The sequence below is a fragment of the Manis javanica genome, chromosome 2 (assembly GCF_040802235.1).
Source record: "Manis javanica isolate MJ-LG chromosome 2, MJ_LKY, whole genome shotgun sequence".
Classification (NCBI taxonomy): domain Eukaryota; kingdom Metazoa; phylum Chordata; class Mammalia; order Pholidota; family Manidae; genus Manis; species Manis javanica.
In genome coordinates this window covers 117793358-117818052 of record NC_133157.1, presented here as the reverse complement: position 1 = coordinate 117818052, position 24695 = coordinate 117793358, and the positions used below count along the sequence as shown (strand labels likewise).

General features: G+C 40.8%; 1 protein-coding gene across 2 annotated transcripts in view; it reads right to left on the bottom strand.

Moving 5' to 3' along the window:
• The window catches only part of LOC140847835 (neuroepithelial cell-transforming gene 1 protein-like), a 74453-nt gene that overhangs the window by 27228 nt on the left and 22530 nt on the right, over positions 1-24695 (bottom strand). Inside the window, exon 2 of one of the 2 annotated variants that reach the window (XM_073229225.1) lies at positions 11391-11450. Coding sequence is in view for 1 of the 2 variants with exons in the window: in XM_073229223.1 (XP_073085324.1) it covers positions 6753-7049 (297 nt within the window). In the remaining variant the exon portion in view is untranslated. Of the gene's footprint in view, positions 1-6752; positions 7487-11390; positions 11451-24695 lie in introns of those variants that run through there. The other variant, XM_073229223.1, reaches the window with a different exon arrangement.

Genomic DNA, 24695 nt, shown 5'->3' with positions numbered 1-24695 from the left:
AAGAAAAAAACCCCTGGACCAGATGGATTTACCTCAGAATTTTATTAGACATACAGAGAAGACATAATACCCATTCTCCTTAAAGTTTTCCAAAAAAAGAGAAGAGGAGGGAATACTCCCAAACTCCTTTTATGAAGCCAACATCACCCTAATACCAAAACCAGGCAAAGAAAATTACAGACTAAAAAGAAAATTACAGATCAATATCCCTGATGAACGTAGATGCAAAAATACTCAATAAAATATTAGCAAACCAAATTCAAAAATATATCAAAAGGATCATACAGCACGACCAAGTGCGATTCATCCCAGGTATGCAAGGATGGTACAACATTTGAAAATCCACCACATGAACAAAAAGGACAAAAACCACATGATCATCTCCATAGATGCTGAAAAAGCATTCAACAAAATTCAACATCCATTCATGATAAAAACTCTCAGCAAAATGGGTATAGAGGGCAAGTACCTCAACATAATAAAGGCCATATATGATAAACCCACAACGAACATCATACTGAACAGCGAGAAGCTGAAACCTTTTCACTGACATCGGGAACAAGACAGGGATGCCCACTATCCCCACTGTTATTCAACATAGTACTGGAGGTCCTAGCAATGGCAATTAGACAAAACAAAGAAATACAAGGAATCCAGATTGGTAAAGAAGAAGTTAAACTGTCACTATTTGTAAATGACATGATATTGTACATAAAAAACCCTAAAGACTCCACTCCAGAACTACCAGAACTGATATGAGAAAACAACAAAGTTGCAGGATACAAAATTAACATACAGAAATCTGCCACTTTCCTATACTATCAATGAACCAATAGAAAGAGAAATCAGGAAAACAATTCCATTCACAATTGCCTCAAAAAGAATAAAATCCCTAGGAATAAACCTAACCAAAGAAATGAAAGACCTATACCCTGAAATCTATAAGACACTCTTAAGAGAAATTAAGGAGGACACTAACAAATGGAAATTCATCCCATACTCTTGGCCAAGAAGAATTAATATCATCAAATGGCCATCCTGACCAAAGCAATATACAGATTCCATGCTATCCCTATCAAACTTCTTCAATGAACTGGAACAAATAGTTCAAAAATTCATATGGAAACACCAAAGACCCCAAAAAGCTAAAGCAATCCTGAGACGGAAGAATAAAGTGGGGGGAATCTCACTCCCCAACTTCAAGCTCTACTACAAAGCTTGTCGAGTAATCAAGACAATTTGGTACTGGCACAAGAACAGAGCCACAGACCAATGGAAAAGAATAGAGACTCCAAACATATATGGTCAACTAATATTTGACAAAGGGGCCATGGACATACAATGGGGCAATGACAGTCTCTTCAACAGATGGTGCTGGCAAAACTGGACAGCTACATGTAAGAGAATGAAACTGGATCACTGTCTAACCCCATATGCAAAAGTAAATTCGAAATGGATCAAAGACCTGAATGCAAGTCATGAAACCATAAAACTCTTAGAAAAAAACATAGGCAAAATCTCTTGGACATAAACATTAGTGACTTCTTCATGAACATATCTCCCGGGCAAGGAAAACAAAAGCAAAAATGAACAAGTGGGACTACATCAAGTTGAAAAGCTTCTGTACATCAAAGGACACCATCAATAGAAAAAAAAAGGTACCCTACAGCATGGGAGAATATATTCGTAAATGACAGATCTGAAAAAGGCTTGACATCCAAAAGATATGAAGAGCTCATGCACCTCAACAAACAAAAAGCAAATAATCCAATTAAAAAATGGGCAGAGGAGTCAAACAGAGAATTCTCCGAAGAAGAAATTCAGATGGCCAACGGACACATGAAAAGATGCTCCACATCGCTAGTTATCAGAGAAATGCAAATTAAAACCACAATGAGATATCACCTCACACCAGTAAGGATGGCTACCATCCAAAAGACAAACAACAACAAATGTTGGCGAGGTTGTGGAGAAAGGGGAAACCCCCTACAGTGCTGGTGGGAATGTAAATTAGTTCAACCACTGTGGAAAGCGCTATGGAGGTTCTTCAAAATGCTCAAAATAGACTTACCATTTGACCCAGGAATTCCACTTCTAGGAATTTACCCTAAGAATGCAGCAGCCCAGTTTGAGAAAGACAGATGCACCCCTATGTTTATCGCAGTGCTATTTACAATAGCCAAGAAATGGAAGCAACCTAAGTGTCCATCAGTAGATGAATGGATAAAGAAGTTGTGGTACATACACACAATGGAATATTACTCAGCCATAAGAAGAAAACAAATTCTACCATTTGCAACAACATGGATGGAGGTATAGGGTATTACGCTCAGTGAAATAAGCCAAGCGGAGAAAGACAAATACCAAATGATTTTGCTCAAATATGGAGTATAACAACAAAGAAAAACTGAAGGAACAAAACAGCAGTCGAATCAAAGAACCCAAGAAGGGACTAACAGTTACCAAGGGGAAAGGGACTGGGGAGAATGGGACGGTAGGGAGGGATAAGGGTGGGGAAGAAGAAAGGGGGTATTATGATTAGCATGTATAATGTGGGGGGTGGGGGAAAGGGGAGGGCTGTGAAACACAGAGAAGACAAGTAGTGATTCTACAACATCTTACTACGCTGATGGATAGTGACTGTAACGGGGGGTTTGTGGGGGGGAATTAGTGAAGGGGAGAGCCGAGTAAACATAATGTTCTCCATGTAATTGTAGATTAATGATAACAGCAACAACAAGTAAAAGTAAATACATAATATGTATTTATGTTTCAGCCCTTAGATAAATGGTAGCATATACTACAAAGAAAAAAAAATTACATATATTTTGTAGCTCTTGGAAGAAAAGAAGGTCTATCAAACCTCTAAGATATGAGGTGAGGGTCTGTCTTGCCAATAGGTTTCAGATGCTACGGATTCAATGTGACCAAAGAAATGACAGCAGTAACATGCTTTGGGGTGAAAGTGCTTATTACTCGGTTTGTTATCACAGCGGTCGACCACTAGCATTTTTGCCTCCTTCCAGAGCACTGGGTGGAGCTCTCCATATAGTGTAATAATAGCTCATTGCTTAAAGGCATGGAAGCAGTAGCCTAACAACAGGCCAGTTACATCATCAGGTGGTTTAAGTTCAGTGAGGATCCTGGCCATAGGAACCTTAACTTCCCCACACTCCACCTGTGCATAAAATGAGAGTTCCTGTGGCCAGGATTCTCACCTGGCCATGGTTGAATAGCTCACTGCACACCTGTGGGCAATACATGGCTGCTGACTCTATACAAAGAGCTCCGCCCACTGCTCTGCACGCAACACGGTGGCAGGGCTGCAAGGCTGCTGGAGAACAGAGAAGAGGCTGGAGTGGTGGCAGCGCCGAGGAAAGAGGCCCAGAGGGCGGCTGTGCGGGACGACTGTGCAGAGAGGCCCGGAGAACGGCTGTGAGGACAGAGGGGCCCAGAGGTTGGCTGTGTGGACAAAGGGGCCCAGAGGCAGAGACTGGCTTGCTGCATACAGACTCACTCTGAGTTAATGGGTTTCTACTGACTGACCTGCCACCTGGAAATAAAGTTGGGTATAACCCTTTCACCCCAAAGAACATTTTGCTGTCATTTTCTTTGGTCACACTGAATCCATAGCGAACTGCCCTGGGTCTGAAACCCTTTGGCAAGACACCACCCCTGAAGGATTCTCGCCCTACAATCTACATGCTCTCAATCGTCCTCAATGGTCCCTGTGCGACAAAGCTGGGGCAGTGTAACCAGATTCCACAACAGCAACAGGCGATAAAAACAACTTAGAGATTAACAAAAATTAAGATACAACAAGATTTTGACACAGATAACAAAAATGATAATAATCCTCAAGTCAGAGGAGGTTCCTAATCCACAAAAGACCTTAGAGGCGATAAGACACATGTTTTAATGACAACAACATAGGCAAATCTTGTCCATCAGGTAGGATGCATGCAAGAGAGTGGTCTTGTGATAAAACTGTAGCAGGAAGGGGGTCCCCCTTCCAGGTCTAGTATACCATACTTTTACTCCTTTCCCCGTCGGGGTTACTGAAGGGTCTATATATAGTGCTACTGGAGGTACATGCACTGGCCATAATGATAAAACAAACTGCCCGCTAAGTATCTCCTACCTTCTGGCCTTTCAGGATATACTACTGTGACCTTTGGGGACCACTCTGCGGTCGTTCCAGGAATAGACAGGAGGCCAGCTTCCAGGCCTTGTCCCCAAGATGCCAGGAGAGCCAGCCATCGTTGGTCCATGTGTTGAATGGTCCTAGGCCAGGTCCACTCAATGGAGTCTCTGGGGTTCAGTGAAGTTGGTGTTGGCGGCAAGATATTATTCTGGTGGCCAAACCTCGGCTTCAGTGATTCTTCCTTGGTTTGTACTTGCAGTTGCATAGGGGAGGCAGCCATAGGTGTTAACACGTTTATGAGGTTCAGGTCTCCTTTTTGGGGGGGTCTCTCGTTCAAATGCCATGGCACGGTACATAAGCAGACTGACCATCCCCAAAGACTATTGGTATCTGACTTTAGTCCGAATTTTGACAAGCCACTGTGCCTCTCCATCATGCCTGCCGCGGTAGGACTGTATGGCACATGAAACTTTCATTTGATTCCCAGCTGTGGCACCCATTCTTGCAGTGTATGTCCAGTAAAATGGGTGTCCTGATCACTCTCAATTACCTGTGGTGGGCCATAGGCGGCAAAGACACTCTAGGCTTCTTTTGGTCGTCTGCTGGTGTGCATAATGGGTAGGAAAAGCAACCACAAGTCCAGCAGCTGTGTCCACACAAGTCATGGCATAACGATATCCTTCTGACACAGGTACAGGCCCAATATAGTCTATCTGCCACCTGACGAGGGGTATAGCCCTCTTAGTTATTTTCCCATGTTGCTGTGGAACTTGGTGTAAGTCCCTTTTGAAGCACACGACACACTCCGGCCGGGCTCTACTAACTTCTTCAAAGTAAAAAGACAAGCCCCACTGACGGGCTACAACCCACATTGTCTTTTGCCTTACATGCAACAAACACTGATGTAACCACTGGGCTACATCAGAAGCAGGCTTTCCTTCTAACCAATGTATCAGGGCCAATTCATCTGCTTCATCATTTCCTGGGGATGCCAGTGGCAAATGACCTGTCACACGGTAAACTGTAATTATTTTAGTCTGAGCACAGGTCCATAAGTCTTGCCACAATTCTTGTCCCCAAATGGGTCGGTGAACAGCCAGGCCGTTGGCATGATACAGGGTCAAGATCTGATAGGCAGCCCAGCTGTAAGTGCAGACAACTATAGTGGAGGCCTCATGGCTGATGACAAGCCACATAGCCCACAGCTCTGCCTATTGGCTGCTCTTCCCTTCACCATCTTCCATCCATATTGTCTCAGTCTTAGGATGGAAAGCTATGGCCCTTTATTTTGGGGCCTGCCCACAGCTGGAGCTGTCTGTGTATCATACATCTTTGGGCATAGAGGCTCTTCCCGCCCGATAAGGACTTTTGGCTACTAATGGTTCAAAAGCAAGTTCTTCCTGCTTTTCACTGGTATATGTCACCGGCCTCAATAAGCGTTGGGAAATCTTCACTCAAGGGGCTACTAGAGAGGGCACTACGTTGCTGTAGGTAAGCACCCCACTTGGCCAGTGTGGGCATTTGTGCCACACCACTCCTTGTCTTTTGGGTCCAGTGTCACACCCACGCCAGGTGGGAGAGTTGGTTATTGACTTTATCGGGTCCATTCCAGTGATGGGTTCTGTAGCCAGCAAGGCATGATATACGGCAGCCAGTTGTTTTTCTATCAAAGTGTATCGTGCCTCTTCCCCTTTCCAGAGTTGTGACCAGAATCCAATAGGTTGGCAAGTTCCTTCAAGCCGCTGCCAGAGACACCGTCTTCAGTCACATGCGCAGCCAGTTCACAGGGCCTTGATGGGTCTATCACACTCCAGGCCTGAACGGCCTTGACTGCCCATTTGGCTGTAGTAGAGGCAGATGCACAAGTCTCATCCTAGTCCCACCTGATGCCCTTTCATACCAACTGGTATAAGGGCTTCAGAATTTGTGCCAAGTGCAGGATAAACTCTCCAGTAGCCTAGAAGATCCAGAAACTCCTACAGCAATGCTACAGTTGTAGGGGTAGGAAAAGCCTGGACTTTACCTTAACTGCTTCTGGTATAACTTGGGTCTCACCCAACTAGATGACACCCAACAATCTGATAGACAAACCAGGTCCCTGAACCTTTGTACTGTTCACAGCCCATTCTTTCTCCTGTAGATGTTGCAGGAGTTTACATGCTACACCTTCTAGATCTGAAAGAGAATCGGATGTGAACATGACATCATCAATATAATGATACAGCCGCAGCAATGGCAGTTTCTCCCATGTAGTCACGTCCTGGGCTACAAGTCCGTGACAGATGGTGGGGCTCTGGAGGTATCCCTGTGGAAGCATGGTGATAGTCCATTGCCATCCTTCCTACATGAAGGCAAACTGTTCCTGACTTTCCTGCTCAATGTCAATGGAAAAGAAGGCATTAGCAAGATCTGCCACATAATGGTATGTTCCTACTTCATGGCTGAGGGTATCCATCAGGCGTGCAATAGAGAGGACAGCAGCATGCATAGGGGGTATGACTTTATTCAATTTTCTGTAATCCACAATCACATGCCAGGAGCCATCTGGCTTTTTTACTGGCCACACTGGGGAATTGAAAGGACTATGGGTGGGCTTTATAATATCCACCTTTTCGAGCTCCTGGATAGTTTCTCCAATCTCTTTACGTCCTCCAGGCAGTTTGTACTGTTTGATATTAGTCACCTGCCAAGGCACAGGCAGAGCTATGAGAAGGTGCCTACCATGTCCCCTCAGAACTGTCTTCCCCACACATACTACCAGTCTGAACTCACCTGCAGTGGTCTGCAACCATACACCCTGCAGGATATCAATCCCCAAAATATACTCAGGGATAGGAGATATATACCCAGTATACTCTTTTTGGGGTAGACACCCTTTTCCCAAAGGGATTTGGGCCTGTTTCATTCAGCCTTATCCCTATATCCATCTATGATTCTGGGGTCTCAGGAAAATTGCTCAAGGTTATCATGAATCAGTGCACATTCAGCCCCTGTGTCTGCCAGAGCCAGGACACATTGTATGTTCACTTCACTGGGGACCAATGGATAGCTATTTCAACATGTGGCCTCCTGTTCCCCCTGGTCCTTCAGGGTAGATACGTCGACCTTCCCCTCAGTCAAACCATGTTCCCCAATCGTCTTCCTGTGTGGGCTGGAGTGAGGTTGTCGCCCTCTCCAGCAGGAAGTCTTGCAAACACACAGTTCGGACTTGTGGCTCTGGCTTTTACATCTGCCTCTTTGGTCTTAATAGCTGGAACTGCTGCTCTGTTTTCAGATGTTGCCATAGGTCTAGTAAGACCTAATTTGACTTTCCATCTAATTTCCTTTCATCTGCTCCTGCCGGTATTAAACCAACCCACATCTGGGTCCTCGTAACCTTCATGAGATACTTTAAGTTCTTCTTGTGAGTAGAAGACCTTACTTCTCTCCGTTTTCTCATTGCTTCAACCTCTCCTCAGTCAGCTACTGTACGTGTTACCTTGCTTATGCGCTGGCCATAGTGAGGGGAAAGAATGGCCACTAGAGACTCAAAGAAAGATGTGGGAGGTGTTAGAAGCACAGTATTTCTCAACCCAGTAGTGAAAATCTCTTCATATGGGCCATAATTCTCTGGACTACACATGGCATTTCTTATGCTTAGCTCTCATAACACCTGTTGGAGCTCAGCATACATCTGCCATCTAACAGGAGAGGATGGTAGATCACCCTGACTGGGCCACACAACACGAAGTGCAGCTATAAGCCAATCGAGGAGGGAGTGATTCTCTGGGGTCTGATGTGCATTTCATAATCGCTGCCAGCTTTCCCATCTCTGATCCCAACAGAACAATTTCATCCACCCCTAAGTCCCACAGACATAGGAGCCAAGCTGATACTGACTCTGAGGGCTTCTGCCTAAACCAGAACCCCAAATCCACCAGCTCCGCCTGACTATAGGGGTGGAGCACAGAGTGCTCCACGAGGGGACTGCTCCTCTCCTAAGGGAACTTTCAACTGCTGGGTATTTTCTTTACAACTACTGGGTGTGCTTTCAATACGGGAGGGGGCAGTGCCTCTGACACCATCCCTTCATCCTTTCCCAGCTCCTCTGTTTCTGGGGCTGATGGCACCTTTCTCTCCCCTGCCCCGAGTACCTCCTCTGCCGCAACCTTTAGCTTTTCTACCGCGCCTCACAGCAACGCTAGCTCAGTCTTCAGAAGCTCTTACCTTCACCTTAATTCTCCGCATCTGGCATTCTCGTGCCACCTCCTCCTGTGCTTCCCTCAGATAATCCACTGCCTGCCCCTTCCTAGGGGTAGCCTGCTGAAGCACCCCTCCCATAAGAGAAGCCTTTCTTTCTCCTTAGTAGTCAACGAACACTGTGGACTTCACCACTTGTCTTGTCAAAGGCTTTCAGGCCCTGGAAAGTTCGCTGTGTGCGCCAGTTGGGGTTCTTATGGCCAGGATTCTCACGGAACTTAAACCACCTGATGATGTAACTGGCCTGTTGCTAGGCTACCTTTATGGAATAAGCTATTATTGCACTATATAGAAAGCTCGGCTCAGAAGCTCGGTAATAAACCTTTTCACCCCAAAAGAACGTTTGCTGTCATCTTCTTTGGTCACACTGTGTCCTGCAATGGGTTTCAAGCCCCAGAAAGTAGCTATGATTTTTTCATTTGTAGTATTTTTAAACTCATGGGTATGAACACACTTGTTGTATCATGATCCACTTCAATTATTATTCTTACTATGATCAAATCATCACATCTTTGGCCACTGAGTGCTACTTCAGGATGGCTCCCATGTCCTTTCCCCCCCTGCTTTATTAGGCATAATTCACATGGTATAAATTTAAGGTATGTCACATGTTGATTTCCTGTGCCCTACTGAAATTCATTAGAGAATGTTAATAAATAAAATTCATGATTTTAAAAACTGGTAAAGGAATGAATCAAGCACTTGCTCTGCCTTTAGTATAAGTTAGTACTTTGTAGTAACCAAATGGTTATGAGGGGAATTTTCTTTTTACTGAAATGTTTCACTTAGTAAACAGAAGGGCTGACAAAGTACAGTACCACTGCTTTGCCACCTCCAATGAAAAAAATGCATCTATGAAATGATAACTAATTTTGAAAATAGCACAAAAAGACATATACCTCCCCGTGTGAAGCACACAGTCAATATAAAGAATCTCCACACCTAGCCACCAATCAGTTGAAATAAAGGGATAGAGGAACATAGAAAATGATACCAGGGGGATACATTCATGAATATCCAAGCTGTTGAAAGCTCTATAGGAAAAAAGACATGGTTTCTTTAACAACAAAAAAACTGCAAGAAGACAAAGAGCTAGTGAGAAAACCTATAGATCAAAAGATACTTAAGAGATATAATCAGTCACTGTGTATGGACCCTATATGAATTCTAATCAAACTTACAAGATGAACAACAACAAAACCACATGTGCGAATACTGAATTTGATGATACAGATGAAATGACAGAATGTCTAGGATTTGCTTAAAAATAATCTAAGGCAGGGTAGGTGAGTGGATAGATGATGTGAAATGGATCTGATGGTACATTGATAATTGCTGGAGCTGGGGTGAAGAAAAGGAGGATGATCTTTAAGTACATTTGACCATGGATTTTATTGTGGTAAACTGCAAATACTGTCTTATTTTTGTATTTGATTTGAAGCATATCTTAATACCCAGGGTTATCCTTTCACGCTATTTTCTTCCTTTAAATACAAATTTAAAAAATGCAACTAAAACTGTTTTGAAAAAAGCACAACACTTAAAATACATAATTCTTCTATAAAGATGTTGTAACCACACACACACATGCGTGCACACAATCTGGCCTCCTGTATTTGCTAAAATGTTGATGACACAGCTATAAAAACTTAATTTTTAGAAAATAACTTCGCTTCAAAGCAGTAGCAGCTGTCATCCTTAAACATGACAAACATTTAAAAAAACTTACTTTAAACTATGTAACTTCCTCATAACAATGTTTAAAAAAGATTCCTTAAAACCAAGATGGCTCTATAAAATTTGCCAAATCACAAAAATAGAATAAGCAATTTCAAAGATACCAGGTGTTTGGACTTAACTACAATTTTACACAAAATGATACATAATCATTTTTAAGTGTGCACTGAGTTTTAGTTTATCGAACATCACACACTGTCAACTCATGGGCTATAACTGACTTGCAGGCAAGTTGTCTGGCCTGCATGGTCCAACAGTTAAAAATCAGGAGGTTTCACAAAAAAAATCCTTTATTTTGACATTGCCACACACGGCAATAGCTGGAGCACAGCAGCAGCTACCTCTTCTAGGAAGGACATGGCGCTCTACTTTCACCATATCTGCTTTTTATTTATTAATTTAATTTATTTATTTATGAAGGTATCAAGGTTTCACAAGAAAAACAATGTGGTTATTACAGTCACTCTTATTATCGAGTCCCCACATACCCCACTGCAGTCACTGTCCATCAGTATAATAAGATGCCACAGAGTCCCAATTTGTTTTCTCTGAGCTACACTGTCTTCCCCGTAACCCCATACACACCATGTGCACCAATCATGATACCCCAAAATCCCCTTCTCCCTCCCTCCCTCCCTCCCCTCCACTTCGGTAACTGCTAGTCCCTTTCTTGGAGTCTGAGATAGTCTGCGGCTATTTTGTTCCTTCACTTTTGCTTGAAATACACATGAAGATAGCATCTCAGAAACAAGCCACCATGAAAAGAAGAGAGAGAGATCTATGAAGTTAGAGAAGCTTTCTGAACCAAGCTCCTCTGTAGAAGTTCAGGAAAACTAAATTGACATTAGAATGAGCAGAAAATTTTCCACAAATGAGGGAAATCATTTGGTATTTGTCTTTCTCTGTGACTTATTTCACTGAGCACAGTACCCTCTAGCTCCAACCTTGCTGTTGCAAATGGTAGGATTTGTTTTCTTCTTATGGCTGAATAGTATTCCATAGTATTTCATATCCATACCTCCCTTCTTTGCAGATACATGTCTGGTCTTCTTAGGCATTTGAGATTGTGATTATTAGATATGACCTAAAATCATTTATGGGAGGTTTTCTCTTAATTTTTAACAAAGTACTAGAGCAGAAAAAACAATTTATCTATGAGAGCCAATATTACTCAGTTTTGCACATTAAAAATGCAAAATAAATCAGCATTCATATTCTTACACCACAGAAATAAAATTGCTTTTCTTTGACAGAGTAGTATAAGGCTTACCTTCAGATCAAGGCTGCTAAGGCTTACAACATCATCAGCTTTCTCTCTTCATTTTCTTTTCTATAAGAAAAAAATGGTTTCATTTTTACATAGAAGGGATGCATGTTACCCATTAGACTGCATACAACTAGTAAAATTACTTTTAAAAAAATAGCCTTTGGGGAGCCAGGATGGCAGCGTGAGTAGAGCAGTGGAAATCTCCTACCAAAAACACATAGAGCTATGAAAATATAACAATGAAAAATCTTCCTAAAATAGAGACCACAGGACACAGGACAACATCCAGACCACATCCACACCTGCAAGAACCCAGCGCCTTGCGAAGGGGGTAAGATACAAGCCCCGGCCCGGCGGGACCCGAGCGCCCCTTCCCCCAGTTCCCGGCGGGTGGAGAGAAACCGGAGCGGTTTTTTTTTTTTTTTTTGGCGAGCGCTTTTTGGAAGCCTTAGAGGGACGGGCCCCCGTTGCTGGGGAGGCAGGGTGGCGGGACCGGTGAGCAGGTGCCTGGGAACGGCGCCGGAGGACAAAGAATATCCTGCGTTTCTCCCTGCGGGACCGGCGGGCGGGTGCCTGAGACCGGTGCCGGAGGACGGAGGAGGTCGCGCGTTTTTCCCCCTTTTTTTTTTTCTCTTTTTGGCGAGCGCTTTTTGGAAGCCTTGAAGGGACGGGGACCCCAGTGCTAGGGAGGCAGGGTGGCGGGACTGGTGAGCGGGTGCCTGGGACCGGCGCCTGAGGACAAAGAATATCCCACGTTTTTCCCTGCGGGACCGGTGGGCGGGTGCCTGAGACCGGCGCTTGAGGACAGAGGAAATCGCGCGTTTTCCCCCTTTTTTTTTTTTCTCTTTTCTGCGAGTGCTTTATGGAAGCCTAAAAGGGACAGGGACCCCGGTGCTAGGGAGGCAGGGCGGTGGGACTGGTGAGCGGGTACCTGGGACCGGCACGTGAGGACAAAGAATATCCTGCGTTTTTCCCTGTGGGACCTGTGGGTGGGTGCCTGACACTGGCACCTGAGGACAGAAGAAATCGCGCGTTTTTCCCCTTTTTTTCTCTTTTTGGCAAGTGCTTTTTGGAAGCCTTGAAGGGACAGGGACCCCGGTGCTAGGGAGGCAGGGCGGCGGGACTGGTGAGCGGGTGCCTGGGACCAGTGCCTGAGGACAAAGAATATCGAGCGTTCATTCCATGCGGGACCAGTGGGTGGGTGCTTTTTGGAAGCCTTGAAAGGACAGGGACCCTGGTGCTAGGGAGACAGGGCAGCAGGACCAGTGAGCGGGTGCCTGGGACCGGCACCTGAGGACAAAAAAAAAAAAAAAAAAAATCGCTTGTTTTTTCCTTTTTTTTTTTTTTCTTTTCTTTCTTTCTGTTCCCTCTCTCATTGTTGCTGTTGTTGTTTTGGTTTGGAGAGTGCTTTTTGGAAGTCTTAAAGGGGCAGGACAGGTCACTTAGACCAGAGGCAGGGAATCTGGGGATCTCTGGGCACTCTAACCCCCTGGGCAGCAGGGAGCACAGAGGCCCCTTACGGAGATAAATAGCCTCCTGGCCGCTCCCCCTCCAACGGGGCTCCACCATTTTGGAGGAAGAGACCCAGCCAGGCCAAGCCCACAGCAACAGCGGAGATAAACCCCAAAGCAACTGGGCAGGAAGCAGAAGCCCTGTCTGCGCACAACTGTCCAGCACAAGCAACTAGAGGTCGCTATTCTCCCAGGAAAAGGCTACAAACCAACAACAAGGGAAGCTCTTCCAGCAGTCACTTCTACCAGCTCTGCAAACTATCTCTATCACCATGAAAAGGCAAAATTACAGGCAGACAAAGATCACAGAGACAACACCTGAGAAGGAGACAGACCTAACTAGTCCTCCTGAAAAAGAATTCAAAATAAAAATCATCAACATGCTGACAGAGATGCAGAGAAAAATGCAAGAGCAATGGGATGAGATGGAGAGAAAAACGCAAGAGCAGTGGGATGAGATGCAGAGAAAAGAGCAAGAGCAGTGGGATGAAGTCCGGAAGGAGATCAGAGATGTCAGGAAAGAGATCACAGAAGTGAAACAATCCCTGGAAGGATTTATAAGCAGAATGGATAAGATGCAAGAGGCCATTGAAGGAATAGAAGCCAGAGAACAGGAACGTATAGAAGCTGACATAGAGAGAGATAAAAGGATCTCCAGGAATGAAACAACACTAAGAGAAATATGTGACCAATACAAAAGGAATAACATTCGTATTATAGGGATACCAGAAGAGGAAGAAAGAGGAAAAGGGATAGAAAGTGTCTTTGAAGAAATAATTGCTGAAAACTTCCCCAAACTGGGGGAGGAAATAATCGAACAGACCATGGAATTACACAGAACCCCCAACAGAAAGGATCCAAGGAGGACAACACCAAGACACATAGTAATTAAAATGGCAAGGATCAAGGACAAGGAAAGAGTTTTAAAGGCAGCTAGAGAGAAAAAGGTCACCTATAAAGGAAAACCAATCAGGCTAACATCAGACTTCTCAACAGAAACCCTACAGGCCAAAAGAGAATGGCATGATATACTTAATGCAATGAAACAGAAGGGCCTTGAACCAAGGATACTATATCCAGCACGACTATCATTTAAATATGATGGCGGGATCAAACAATTCCCAGACAAGCAAAAGCTGAGGGAATTTGCTTCCCACAAACCACCTCTACAGGGCATCCTACAGGGACTGCTCTAGATGGGAGCACCCCTAAAAAGAGCAGAGAACAAAACACACAACATATGAAGAATGGAGGAGGAGGAATAAGAAGGGAGAGAAGAAAAGAATCTCCAGACAGTGTATATAACAGCTCAATAAGCGAGCTAAGTTAGGCAGTAAGATACTAAAGAAGCTAACCTTGAACCTTTGGTAACCACGAATCTAAAGCCTGAAATGGCAATAAGTACATATCTCTCAATAGTCACCCTAAATGTAAATGGACTTAATGCACCAATCAAAAGACATAGAGTAATAGAATGGATAAAAAAGGAAGACCCATCTATATGCTGCTTACAAGAAACTCACCTTAAACCCAAAGATGAGCATAGACTAAAAGTCAAGGGATGGAAAAACATATTTGAGGCAAACAACAGTGAGAAGAAAGCAAGGGTTGCAGTACTAATATCAGACAAAATAGACTTCAAAACAAAGAAAGTAACAAGAGATAAAGGAGGATACTACATAATGATAAAGGGCTCAGTCCAACAAGAGGATATAACCATTCTAAATATATATGCAACCAATACAGGAGCACCAGCATATGTGAAGCAAATACTAACAGAACTAAAGAGGGAAATAGACTGCAATGCATTCATTTTAGGAGACTTCAACACACCACTCACCCCAAAGGATAGATCCACCGGGCAGAAAATAAGTAAGGACACACAGGCACTGAACAACACACTAGAACAGATGGACCTAATAGACATCTATAGAACTCTACATCCAAAAGCAACAGGATATACATTCTTCTCAAGTGCACATGGAACATTCTCCAGAATAGACCACATACTAGATCACAAAAAGAGCCTCAGTAAATTCCAAAATATTGAAATTCTACCAACCAATTTTTCAGACCACAAAGGTATAAAAGTAGAAATAAATTCTACAAAGAAAACAAAAAGGCTCACAAACACATGGAGTCTTAACAACATGCTACTAAATAATCAATGGATCAAAGAACAAATCAAAATAGAGATCAAGGACTATATAGAAACAAATGACAACAACAACACTAAGCGCCAACTTCTGTGGGACGCAGCGAAAGCAGTCCAGGCACACTTGAAGAAGGAAGAACAATCCCAAATGAATAGTCTAACATCACAATTATCAAAACTGGAAAAAGAAGAACAAATGAGGCCTAAAGTCAGCAGAAGGAGGGACATAATAAAGATCAGAGAAGAAATAAACAAAATTGAGAAGAATAAAACAATAGCAAAAATCAACGAAACCAAGAGCTGGTTCTTTGAGAAAATAAACAAAATAGATAAGCCTCTAGCCCAACTTATTAAGAGAAAAAGAGAGTCAACACAAATCAACATAATCAGAAATGAGAATGGAAAAATCACGACAGACTCCACAGAAATACAAAGAATTATTAAAGACTACTATGAAAACCTATATGCCAACAAGCTGGAAAACCTAGAAGAAATGGACAACTTCCTAGAAAAATACAACCTCCCAAGACTGACCAAGGAAGAAACACAAAAGTTAAACAAACCAATTACAAGCAAAGAAATTGAAACAGTAATCAAAAAACTACCCAAGAACAAAACCCCGGGGCCGGACAGATTTACCTCGGAATTTTATCAGACACACAGAGAAGACATAATACCCATTCTCCTAAAAGTGTTCCACAAAATAGAAGAAGAGGGAATACTCCCAAACTCATTCTATGAAGCCAACATCACCCTAATACCAAAACCAGGCAAAGACCCCACCAAAAAAGAAAATTACAGACCAATATCCCTGATGAATGTAGATGCAAAAATACTCAATAAAATATTAGCAAACAGAATTCAACAGTATATCAAAAGGATCATACACCATGACCAAGTGGGGTTCATCCCAGGGATGCAAGGATGGTACAACATTCGAAAATCCATCAACATCATACACCACATCAACAAAAAGAAAGACAAAACCACATGATCATCTCCATACATGCTGAAAAAGCATTTGACAAAATTCAACATCCATTCATGATAAAAACTCTCAGCAAAATGGGAATAGAGGGCAAGTACCTCAACATAATAAAGGCCATATATGATAAACCCACAGCCAGCATTATACTGAACAGCGAGAAGCTGAAAGCATTTTCACTGAGATCGGGAACCAGACAGGGATGCCCACTCTCCCCACTGTTATTTAACATAGTACTGGAGGTCCTAGCCACGGCAATCAGACAAAACAAAGAAATACAAGGAATCCAGATTGGTAAAGAAGAAGTTAAACTGTCACTATTTGCAGATGATATGATACTGTACATAAAAAACCCTATCAAGACTCCACTCCAAAACTACTAGAACTGATATCGGAATACAGCAAAGTTGCAGGATACAAAATTAACACACAGAAATCTGTAGCTTTCCTATACACTAACAACGAATCAATAGAAAGAGAAATCAGGAAAACAATTCCATTCACCATTGCATCAAAAAGAATAAAATACCTAGGAATAAACCTAACCAAAGAAGTGAAAGACTTATACTCTGAAAACTACAAGTCACTCTTAAGAGAAATTAAAGGGGACACTAATAAATGGAAACTCATCCCATGCTCATGGCTAGGAAGAATTAATATCGTCAAAATGGCCATCCTGCCCAAAGCAATATACAGATTTGATGCAATCCCTCTCAAATTACCAGCAACATTCTTCAATGAATTGGAACAAATAATTCAAAAATTCATATGGAAACACCAAAGACCCCGAATAGCCAAAGCAATCCTGAAAAAGAAGAATAAAGTAGGGGGGATCTCACTCCCCAACTTCAAGATCTACTACAAAGCCATAGTAATCAAGACAATTTGGTACTGGCACAAGAACAGAGCCACAGACCAGTGGAACAGATTAGAGACCCCAGAAATTAACCCAAACATATATGGTCAATTAATATTTGATAAAGGATCCATGGACATACAATGGCAAAATGACAGTCTCTTCAACAGATGGTGCTGGCAAAACTGGACAGCTACATGTAGGAGAATGAAACTGGACCATTGTCTAACCCCATATACAAAGGTAAACTCAAAATGGATCAAAGACCTGAATGTAAGTCACGAAACCATTAAACTCTTGGAAAAAAACATAGGCAAAAACCTCTTAGACATAAACATGAGTGATCTCTTCTTGAACATATCTCCCCGGGCAAGGAAAACAACAGCAAAAATGAGCAAGTGGGACTACATTAAGCTGAAAAGCTTCTGTACAGCGAAAGACACCATCAATAGAACAAAAAGGAACCCTACAGTATGGGAGAATATATTTGAAAATGACACATCGATAAAGGCTTGACGTCCAGAATATATAAAGAGCTCACACGCCTCAACAAACAAAAAACAAATAACCCAATTAAAAAATGGGCAGAGGAACTGAACAGACAGTTCTCCAAGAAAGAAATACAGATGGCCAAGAGACACATGAAAAGATGCTCCACATCGCTAATTATCAGAGAAATGCAAATTAAAACTACAATGAGGTATCACCTCACACCAGTAAGGATAGCTGCCATCCAAAAGACAAACAACAACAAATGTTGGCGAGGCTGTGGAGAAAGGGGAACCCTCCTACACTGCTGGTGGGAATGTAAATTAGTTCAACCATTGTGGAAAGCAGTATGGAGGTTCCTCAAAATGCTCAAAACAGACCTACCATTTGACCCAGGAATTCCACTCCTAGGAATTTACCCTAAGAACGCAGCAATCAAGTTTGAGAAAGACAGATGCACTCCTATGTTTATCGCAGCACTATTTACAATAGCCAAGAATTGGAAGCAACCTAAATGTCCATCGGTAGATGAATGGATAAAGAAGTTGTGGGATATATACACAATGGAATACTACTCAGCCATAAGAAGTGGAAAAATCCAACCATTTGCAGCAACACGGATGGAGCTGGAGAGTATTATGCTCAGTGAAATAAGCCAAGCGGAGAAAGAGAAATACCAAATGATTTTACTCATCTGAGGAGTATAGGAACAAAGGAAAAACTGAAGGAACAAAACAGCAGCAGAATAACAGAACCCAAAAATGGACTAACAGGTACCAAAGGGAAAGGAACTGGGGAGGATGGGTGGGCAGGGAGGGATAGGGGGGGGGAAGAAGAAGGGGGGTATTAAGATTAGCATGCATGGGGGGGAGGGCGCAAGGGGAGGGTGGGCTGCACAACACAGAGAGGACAAGTAGTGACTCTACAACATTTTGCTAAGCTGATGGACAGTAACCGTAATGTGGTTGTTAGGGGGGACCTGATATAGGGGAGAGCATAGTAAACATAGTATTCTTCATGTAAGTGTAGATTAAAAATTTAAAAAAAAAAAAAAAAAGAAAGAAAGAAAGAAAGAAAAGGGGGATTACTCCGTAACAGGATAAAACTATTGGTAAATCAAAGATCAACGCATGCTTTAAATATCCTTAATGTTGATCACTTAAAGGGTGTCAGATGATCAGCTATGGAGGTACTCTTTTCTGATAATATTCCTTTCTCTTAATTAAAAAAAAAAAAAAAAAAAGCAGTTACTGTGTGCTGACCTCCAATGAGTTCTGCACAGTGGTATAGAGGGCATGTCAAAGTGTGGGCAAAGGGTCTGTTTGTTTCTACGCAGAAGATCAAGGCCTAGCTTGGATACCCAGAAAATGAACTAAGATACGATATGAGGAGGAGCTTCCGGCATCAGCACTCTCTGGAGGACTTGACCCGGGGGATGATCATCAAAAAGCCTCCACAGGTATCCGGACGATGCTGCGGTTGTGGCTGCATCCAGCCCACCGTCTCCTGGACTTGCCATAAGAAGGAGGAGGGAGATGTCTAGGCTGGCATGTGCATATAGTGAGACAACGAATTTGACCGGATCTGTACTGTTGGAACTCAACCAGGAGTTGGGAGGGGTGCAAGTTGTAGCACTCCAAAATCTCATGACTATAGACTATCTATGGTTAAAAGAACATATGGGATGTGAACAGATCCCAGAAATGGGCTGCTTTTATTTGTCTGATGGTTCAAGTACAGTTGGACAATATCCATCATATCATAGATAAATTTTCACAAATGCCTAGGGTGCCTAAATGGTTTTCTTGGCTTCACTGGAGATGGATGGTAATTATAGATTTGCTTTGTTTATGTCACCGTATTCCTATTATGTTAATATGTGTGTGCAAATTAGTTAGTAGTTTAAAACCTATACATACTTAAGGTACTATACAAGAAGATATGTCAAAGAAATAATCAATCCTCCCAAGTTTCCTTCATATGCTACATCTATAGCTTTTCTTCTTCCTTCCTAATTACAACCCTTAAATAGAATTCGTGCCTCATATCGAATTTACCGAGTATCATAATTCCTCCAGGTGGTAAAGATACCTCGAGACAAGTGCTGGGCATAGAAGCCACAGGGCATAAATCTGCAAAGAAGTAAAAAGCTAACCTTTGCAAACAATATGGCTTCTCTCTCACTTACCAACTTTACATTTCCCTGTATGGCCCCGGAAGATGACTGGTTAGCCAGAGACGGGTAAGATTCCTCAAGGGAGGAACAACCTAAGACAGGCACAGTCGCAGGGGGGCCATCAGGTGAGAATTTGGGGATCAACAGAGGTGAGGCTCAGAACCTCACCCCCCCTGCTTTGAGAGAAATCTTCTGCATCCGTGGATGTCTTGCTGCCCTTGTCTAGCCTGGATTAATACTTAGTCCATAGGCACACACCTGATCATCTGATCATCTACATTTGCCTTCTTACAGCACTAAACTATGTTTTCTACCTTTATCTTGCATCTACCTACCACTTCAGCATTTTATTAAAAATAAAAATAATAATAATAATAATAGGAGAAATGTGGGATCAACATATAAATCAAGTACAAAAATCAAACGAATATTCATATTTGACCTGATTGTTTATAGGTCATATTGCATGATCAAAACCGAAAGTTTCTGTGATGACTGCCCTTGTACTGTTCACCATGTAAGAATTTATTCACTATGTAAGAATTCGTTCACCATGTAAGAACTTGTTCGTTATGCTTCAGAAGATTGGAGACTGACAAGAATTAGGCTTGAGATGGATTAATGATTGTACATTGAGCGTTGACCCCCCTATACTGAATTTTATTGTTGTTAACAACCATTTGATCAATAAATATGAGAGATGCCCTCTCAAAAAAAAAAAAAAATAGCCTTTGCCTGTATTCATAAGAAAATTATTTGGAATGCTCATAAATTATCTTTAGCATACATACTGTCTAAAGAGCCCCCTGACCAAATCATGTGTTTGTGAAGTGATTCCACCCTATTAAATAATTTACTTATGTAAAGTTTGTAAGAACACAACTCTTACTTAAGTCAAGGATTGTTAGAAAAAAAGTAAAATGTTTTACACATAATGGGAAACGAGTTTTTTTTTTTTAAAGGAACATATATATTTTTCCCATGGGGACAGTTATCTTTACCATAAAACTTTTCTCATGGCCCAAAGTAAGATTTGTTGTTTGAAGCAGGATTTATCGGCTGGAAGATGAATACACACAATCCTGGCATACCTTCCAGGAACGATTTATCCCTTGATAAATCTAGTAGAAGCAAAACTGCATATTTAGCTAGTAGAAGCAAAAACTGCATAGATAGCTTTAACTTCTGGTCTTTAACCAATATTGAAGAAGAGTCCTTAAGTAACACTTCTTTCTCTCACATCTCAAAATAACTCTTCAGATTACTTGTGGTACAGCCTAGTTCTTAATGAACTCTCAAAACTGATGAGCCAGGGCTCCCTTCCAAGTCCTGGTTCACCCTGAGGAGAAACTGGTAAGAGTGCAATCAAAATTGAGCAGGCTCAGAACAATGGAGAAAAAAGGCAAGATAAAGTCCAGATGGAAGTGGGGAAAATACATGAAGATGGCATCTCAGAAACAAGCCACCATGAAAAGAAGAGAGAGAGATCTATGAAGTTAGAGAAGCTATCTGAACCAAGCTCCTTTGTAAAGTTCAGGAAAACTAAATTCACATTAGAATGAGCAGAAACTTCTGCAAGTCAAATCCAATACAAAATCACCCTAAGAAAAAAGAGAATAAAGGCAGAATAATATCCCTACAGGGAAAGCGCCTCAGAAGGAAATGCTCAAGGCTGCAAAGCAAAACTATAACATACAATTTCAAATTTAACTAAAAGACATTAAGAAAAAGATAAGATGGTAAAGAACAAGACAAGTCGATTGGAAGAAACTAAAAAATGAGGAAATCTTTACTGATCTTAAGGTCATGTTCAGAAGATGCAGAAAAGTATGAATAATTTGATCCTAATTTTGAAAGCAAACTAAGCAAAAACCCCGCATCTCTTATTTGTGAGGCTATGTAAATAATTCTCTAAGCAAAACAGAGAAGGGTACATATAATGTTGCTGACATGGATTAAAGTAGAGGTTGGGGGGATGGAAAGACTTAGAGGAGATGAGAGGAAAGGAGGACACCTCGAGGCAAAAAGAAGAGTGCACTAAGGGAAAAAGCACATACATGATAATATTTATACATTTACATAAAATCATACATGTGCATGGACATATGTATGAAGAAATTTAACAAATTTTAAAACATCCTATATTTTCTTTCAAATTTTTTAAGGTCTTGCTTTTCATATTTATATATTCAATCCATCTAGAATTTACTTTTGTATGTATGTGCTATGGGGTAACACAGTCAATTGCCCCCATCCCAATACCACTTACTGACAGCACCATTCCTTCATAGTGCTGATGATACAGTAAGTTCTCATATATATGTAGATCAGTGACTGGGCTCTCTATTTTGTTGCATCAGTTATTTGTCTATACCTGCAACCACATTATGCTGTGTAATTACTGTACCCTTGGTGTTGTCTTAATAGCTAATACAGTACATCATATGTTCCCTGACTTGTATCCTACTTTCACTGTTCAGGGTTTTCTACTTTTCAACATGAAGTGTAAAATGAGATCTATTATACTCTAACGTAATTTATCAGAACTGCACTGAATTTATTAATTAATTTGGGGAGAACTGACATTTTTATGCTATTAAGTTTTTTCTTGAATGACTAGGGTATAATCATTTAAGTAGGTGTCCTTTGTTCTTTACTAATGCTTTCTAATTTTTCCCATAAAAGACTCACAGATCTTTTATTAGGTTTATTCCTAATTTTTAAAATTGTTTTTATTTCAATAAAGGCATCTTTAAAATTACTGTTTTAAATAAAATTTAACTGTTTACTGCTAGGCTATATACATTCTACTTTTTTCTTTTTATAGCTTTTATAGCCAGTAACCTTGCTTGAATTCCTGTTAGTTCTAATAGCTGCTACTGCTATTCTTTGGATATTCTATGTAGACAATCATATTGTCTCTACGTAATGAAATCATACTATCTCTTTTAATTTGCTACCACTTGTTTTCCTGTCTTACTGTGTTGGCTAGGAGTACTAGTACAATTCTAAATAGATATGGTGACAGCAGTCATCATTTTACCACTATGTATGCTGTTTATGGCAGGTCTCAGGCTAAGGAAGTTCTTTTCCATTCTTGGTTTGTCAAGAATTTTATCATGATTGCTGTTGATTTTAAAATTTTCTACTCTTGCTTTTTCTGTTTTCTTTGGTTTACTCCATTGTTGTTTTTTTAATCTCTTGAGTTATATGCTTAATTTTTGCTTTTTCTTTCTTAAACTATGTATTTAAAAGTTACACATCTTCCTTTAAGTACTTCTTAACTGCATTCCAAGGTTTTAACACATGAACCATCCTTTGTCATGGGAGACCTCTACAAAAGTGTTTTTGCCAGATAACTTCCCTGAAATGTAGGAGGAAAATGTTAGAACTTCTATTTTTATGCATTTCTTAATCCTAAAAAGAAGCTGTATAGTGTTTAATATACAGATGAGTTCATCATCACTCATAATACAATGTTAAAGACAACAGCAATCTACTCAGATCCAATAAAAAGTCAGCCTCAAACTGTGAATTTATCATGGCTATTTGAAATAAAGATTTATGGCCACTATCATTAACCTTACCCTAAATGAGTACTGTGCTTTGAGATATTAGCTAATAATGGTGCTACATACATAAAAGTTACAAATAAATATATCAGGGGTACTTGATCTAAATATGTTTGCTGATATGTTTGAAAAATCAAGTTTGGAGACAATTCTCCACTGAAGATTTTAAGTTTAGGTTTGTAAACAAGTAAAGGAAAGGGACCAAGATGAAAGTTTCAAAGGAAAATGCAGAATTGAAGGCAGGATATTCTTGCTGTGAATGTTTTACTGACCAACTAGTGTATATAATTGGTATAAGAGTAAAGAAATATTGTACAGGACTCCCTGACAGATATATAAATTAAACACAAAAGAACAGAATACAAATTAAATATGCATTGATGAATCCACTAGCACATCAATACATGTAGACAAGTATAGTTTGGCAAACTAGAAACAGTCATTTTTTGCTATGTTCCCCAAATAAGGAAAGCAGGAGACTCATGCTTTATTTGTACATCATTTATATGAGTAGTAAGAATAGGTAATGAGTTTTTAATTATAAAAAGAATCAATTCTCCAGTGTTACTTTGCACAAAGTTGATGCCTCTGTACAGTCTCATTCTAAAAACAATTCACTCCTTCTATACTAAGATGATTAATAAGAGAAAATCCATTCAATATACTTATTATCTGCAATGAGTTTTACATTTTCAAACAAGAAAAAAGCCATTAGAGTACCTACAAAAAAAAAAGCTTCATATTTCATGATATAGTCTCCTAATTTTAACACTGGTAGGAACAAGAGAAAGGACTGCATAGAGCTGAAGATAAAGAGATCTGGAACTTTTCAAAATCTGTTTCATATTTAACTGAAAGAAAAAGTTCAGCTTGTTTGCAGAAAAAATTAAATAGGCTGCTAAAGATGGCAAAAGAAACTCTGTACCTCAACATATTCCGAGAACTACAGAAAACTGAGCTGTATACCAGGCTGAAAGACAGCCTATGACTGAATTCCCTCTAATGACTTGAAATAAAAACCCATTATCTACTCATCAAAGTGAAGTCCCAATGGGGGCCAGGTGTTAAAAATGTGAAGGAGCTACCTCTCCGAACTGAATATCTGTTAAGAGACAATTCAAACAATAGAGAGTAATTAGTAAAATAAAACACTAGACAGATAAAAAACAATGCTTTCCATAGTTTTAGAGTTAAAGTAGCCTCATTAGTCATTCAATTGTAGAAACAAGAGGGAGGGTATACAAACATCAAGGTATACGTTCCGGTCACTTTCAGAATCTTTACAAAATAGTCATTCAATTGTAGAAACAAGAGGAAGGGTATACAAACATCAAGGTATAGGTTCTGGTCACTTTCAGAATCTTTACAAAAGGGAGAGACCCTTTATAAAGTTAAGATTATTTAAGCAAAAATAATAATTCACTAAACCAGTTTATTTTGGATCATATACATGGTTCAATTATATGAAATCTACGTATAGAAAAAATATAGAAAAAACATATTCAGAGAACTGTACAATGTATCTTTACTTATACCAATTACATACACAAATTGGTCAATAAAA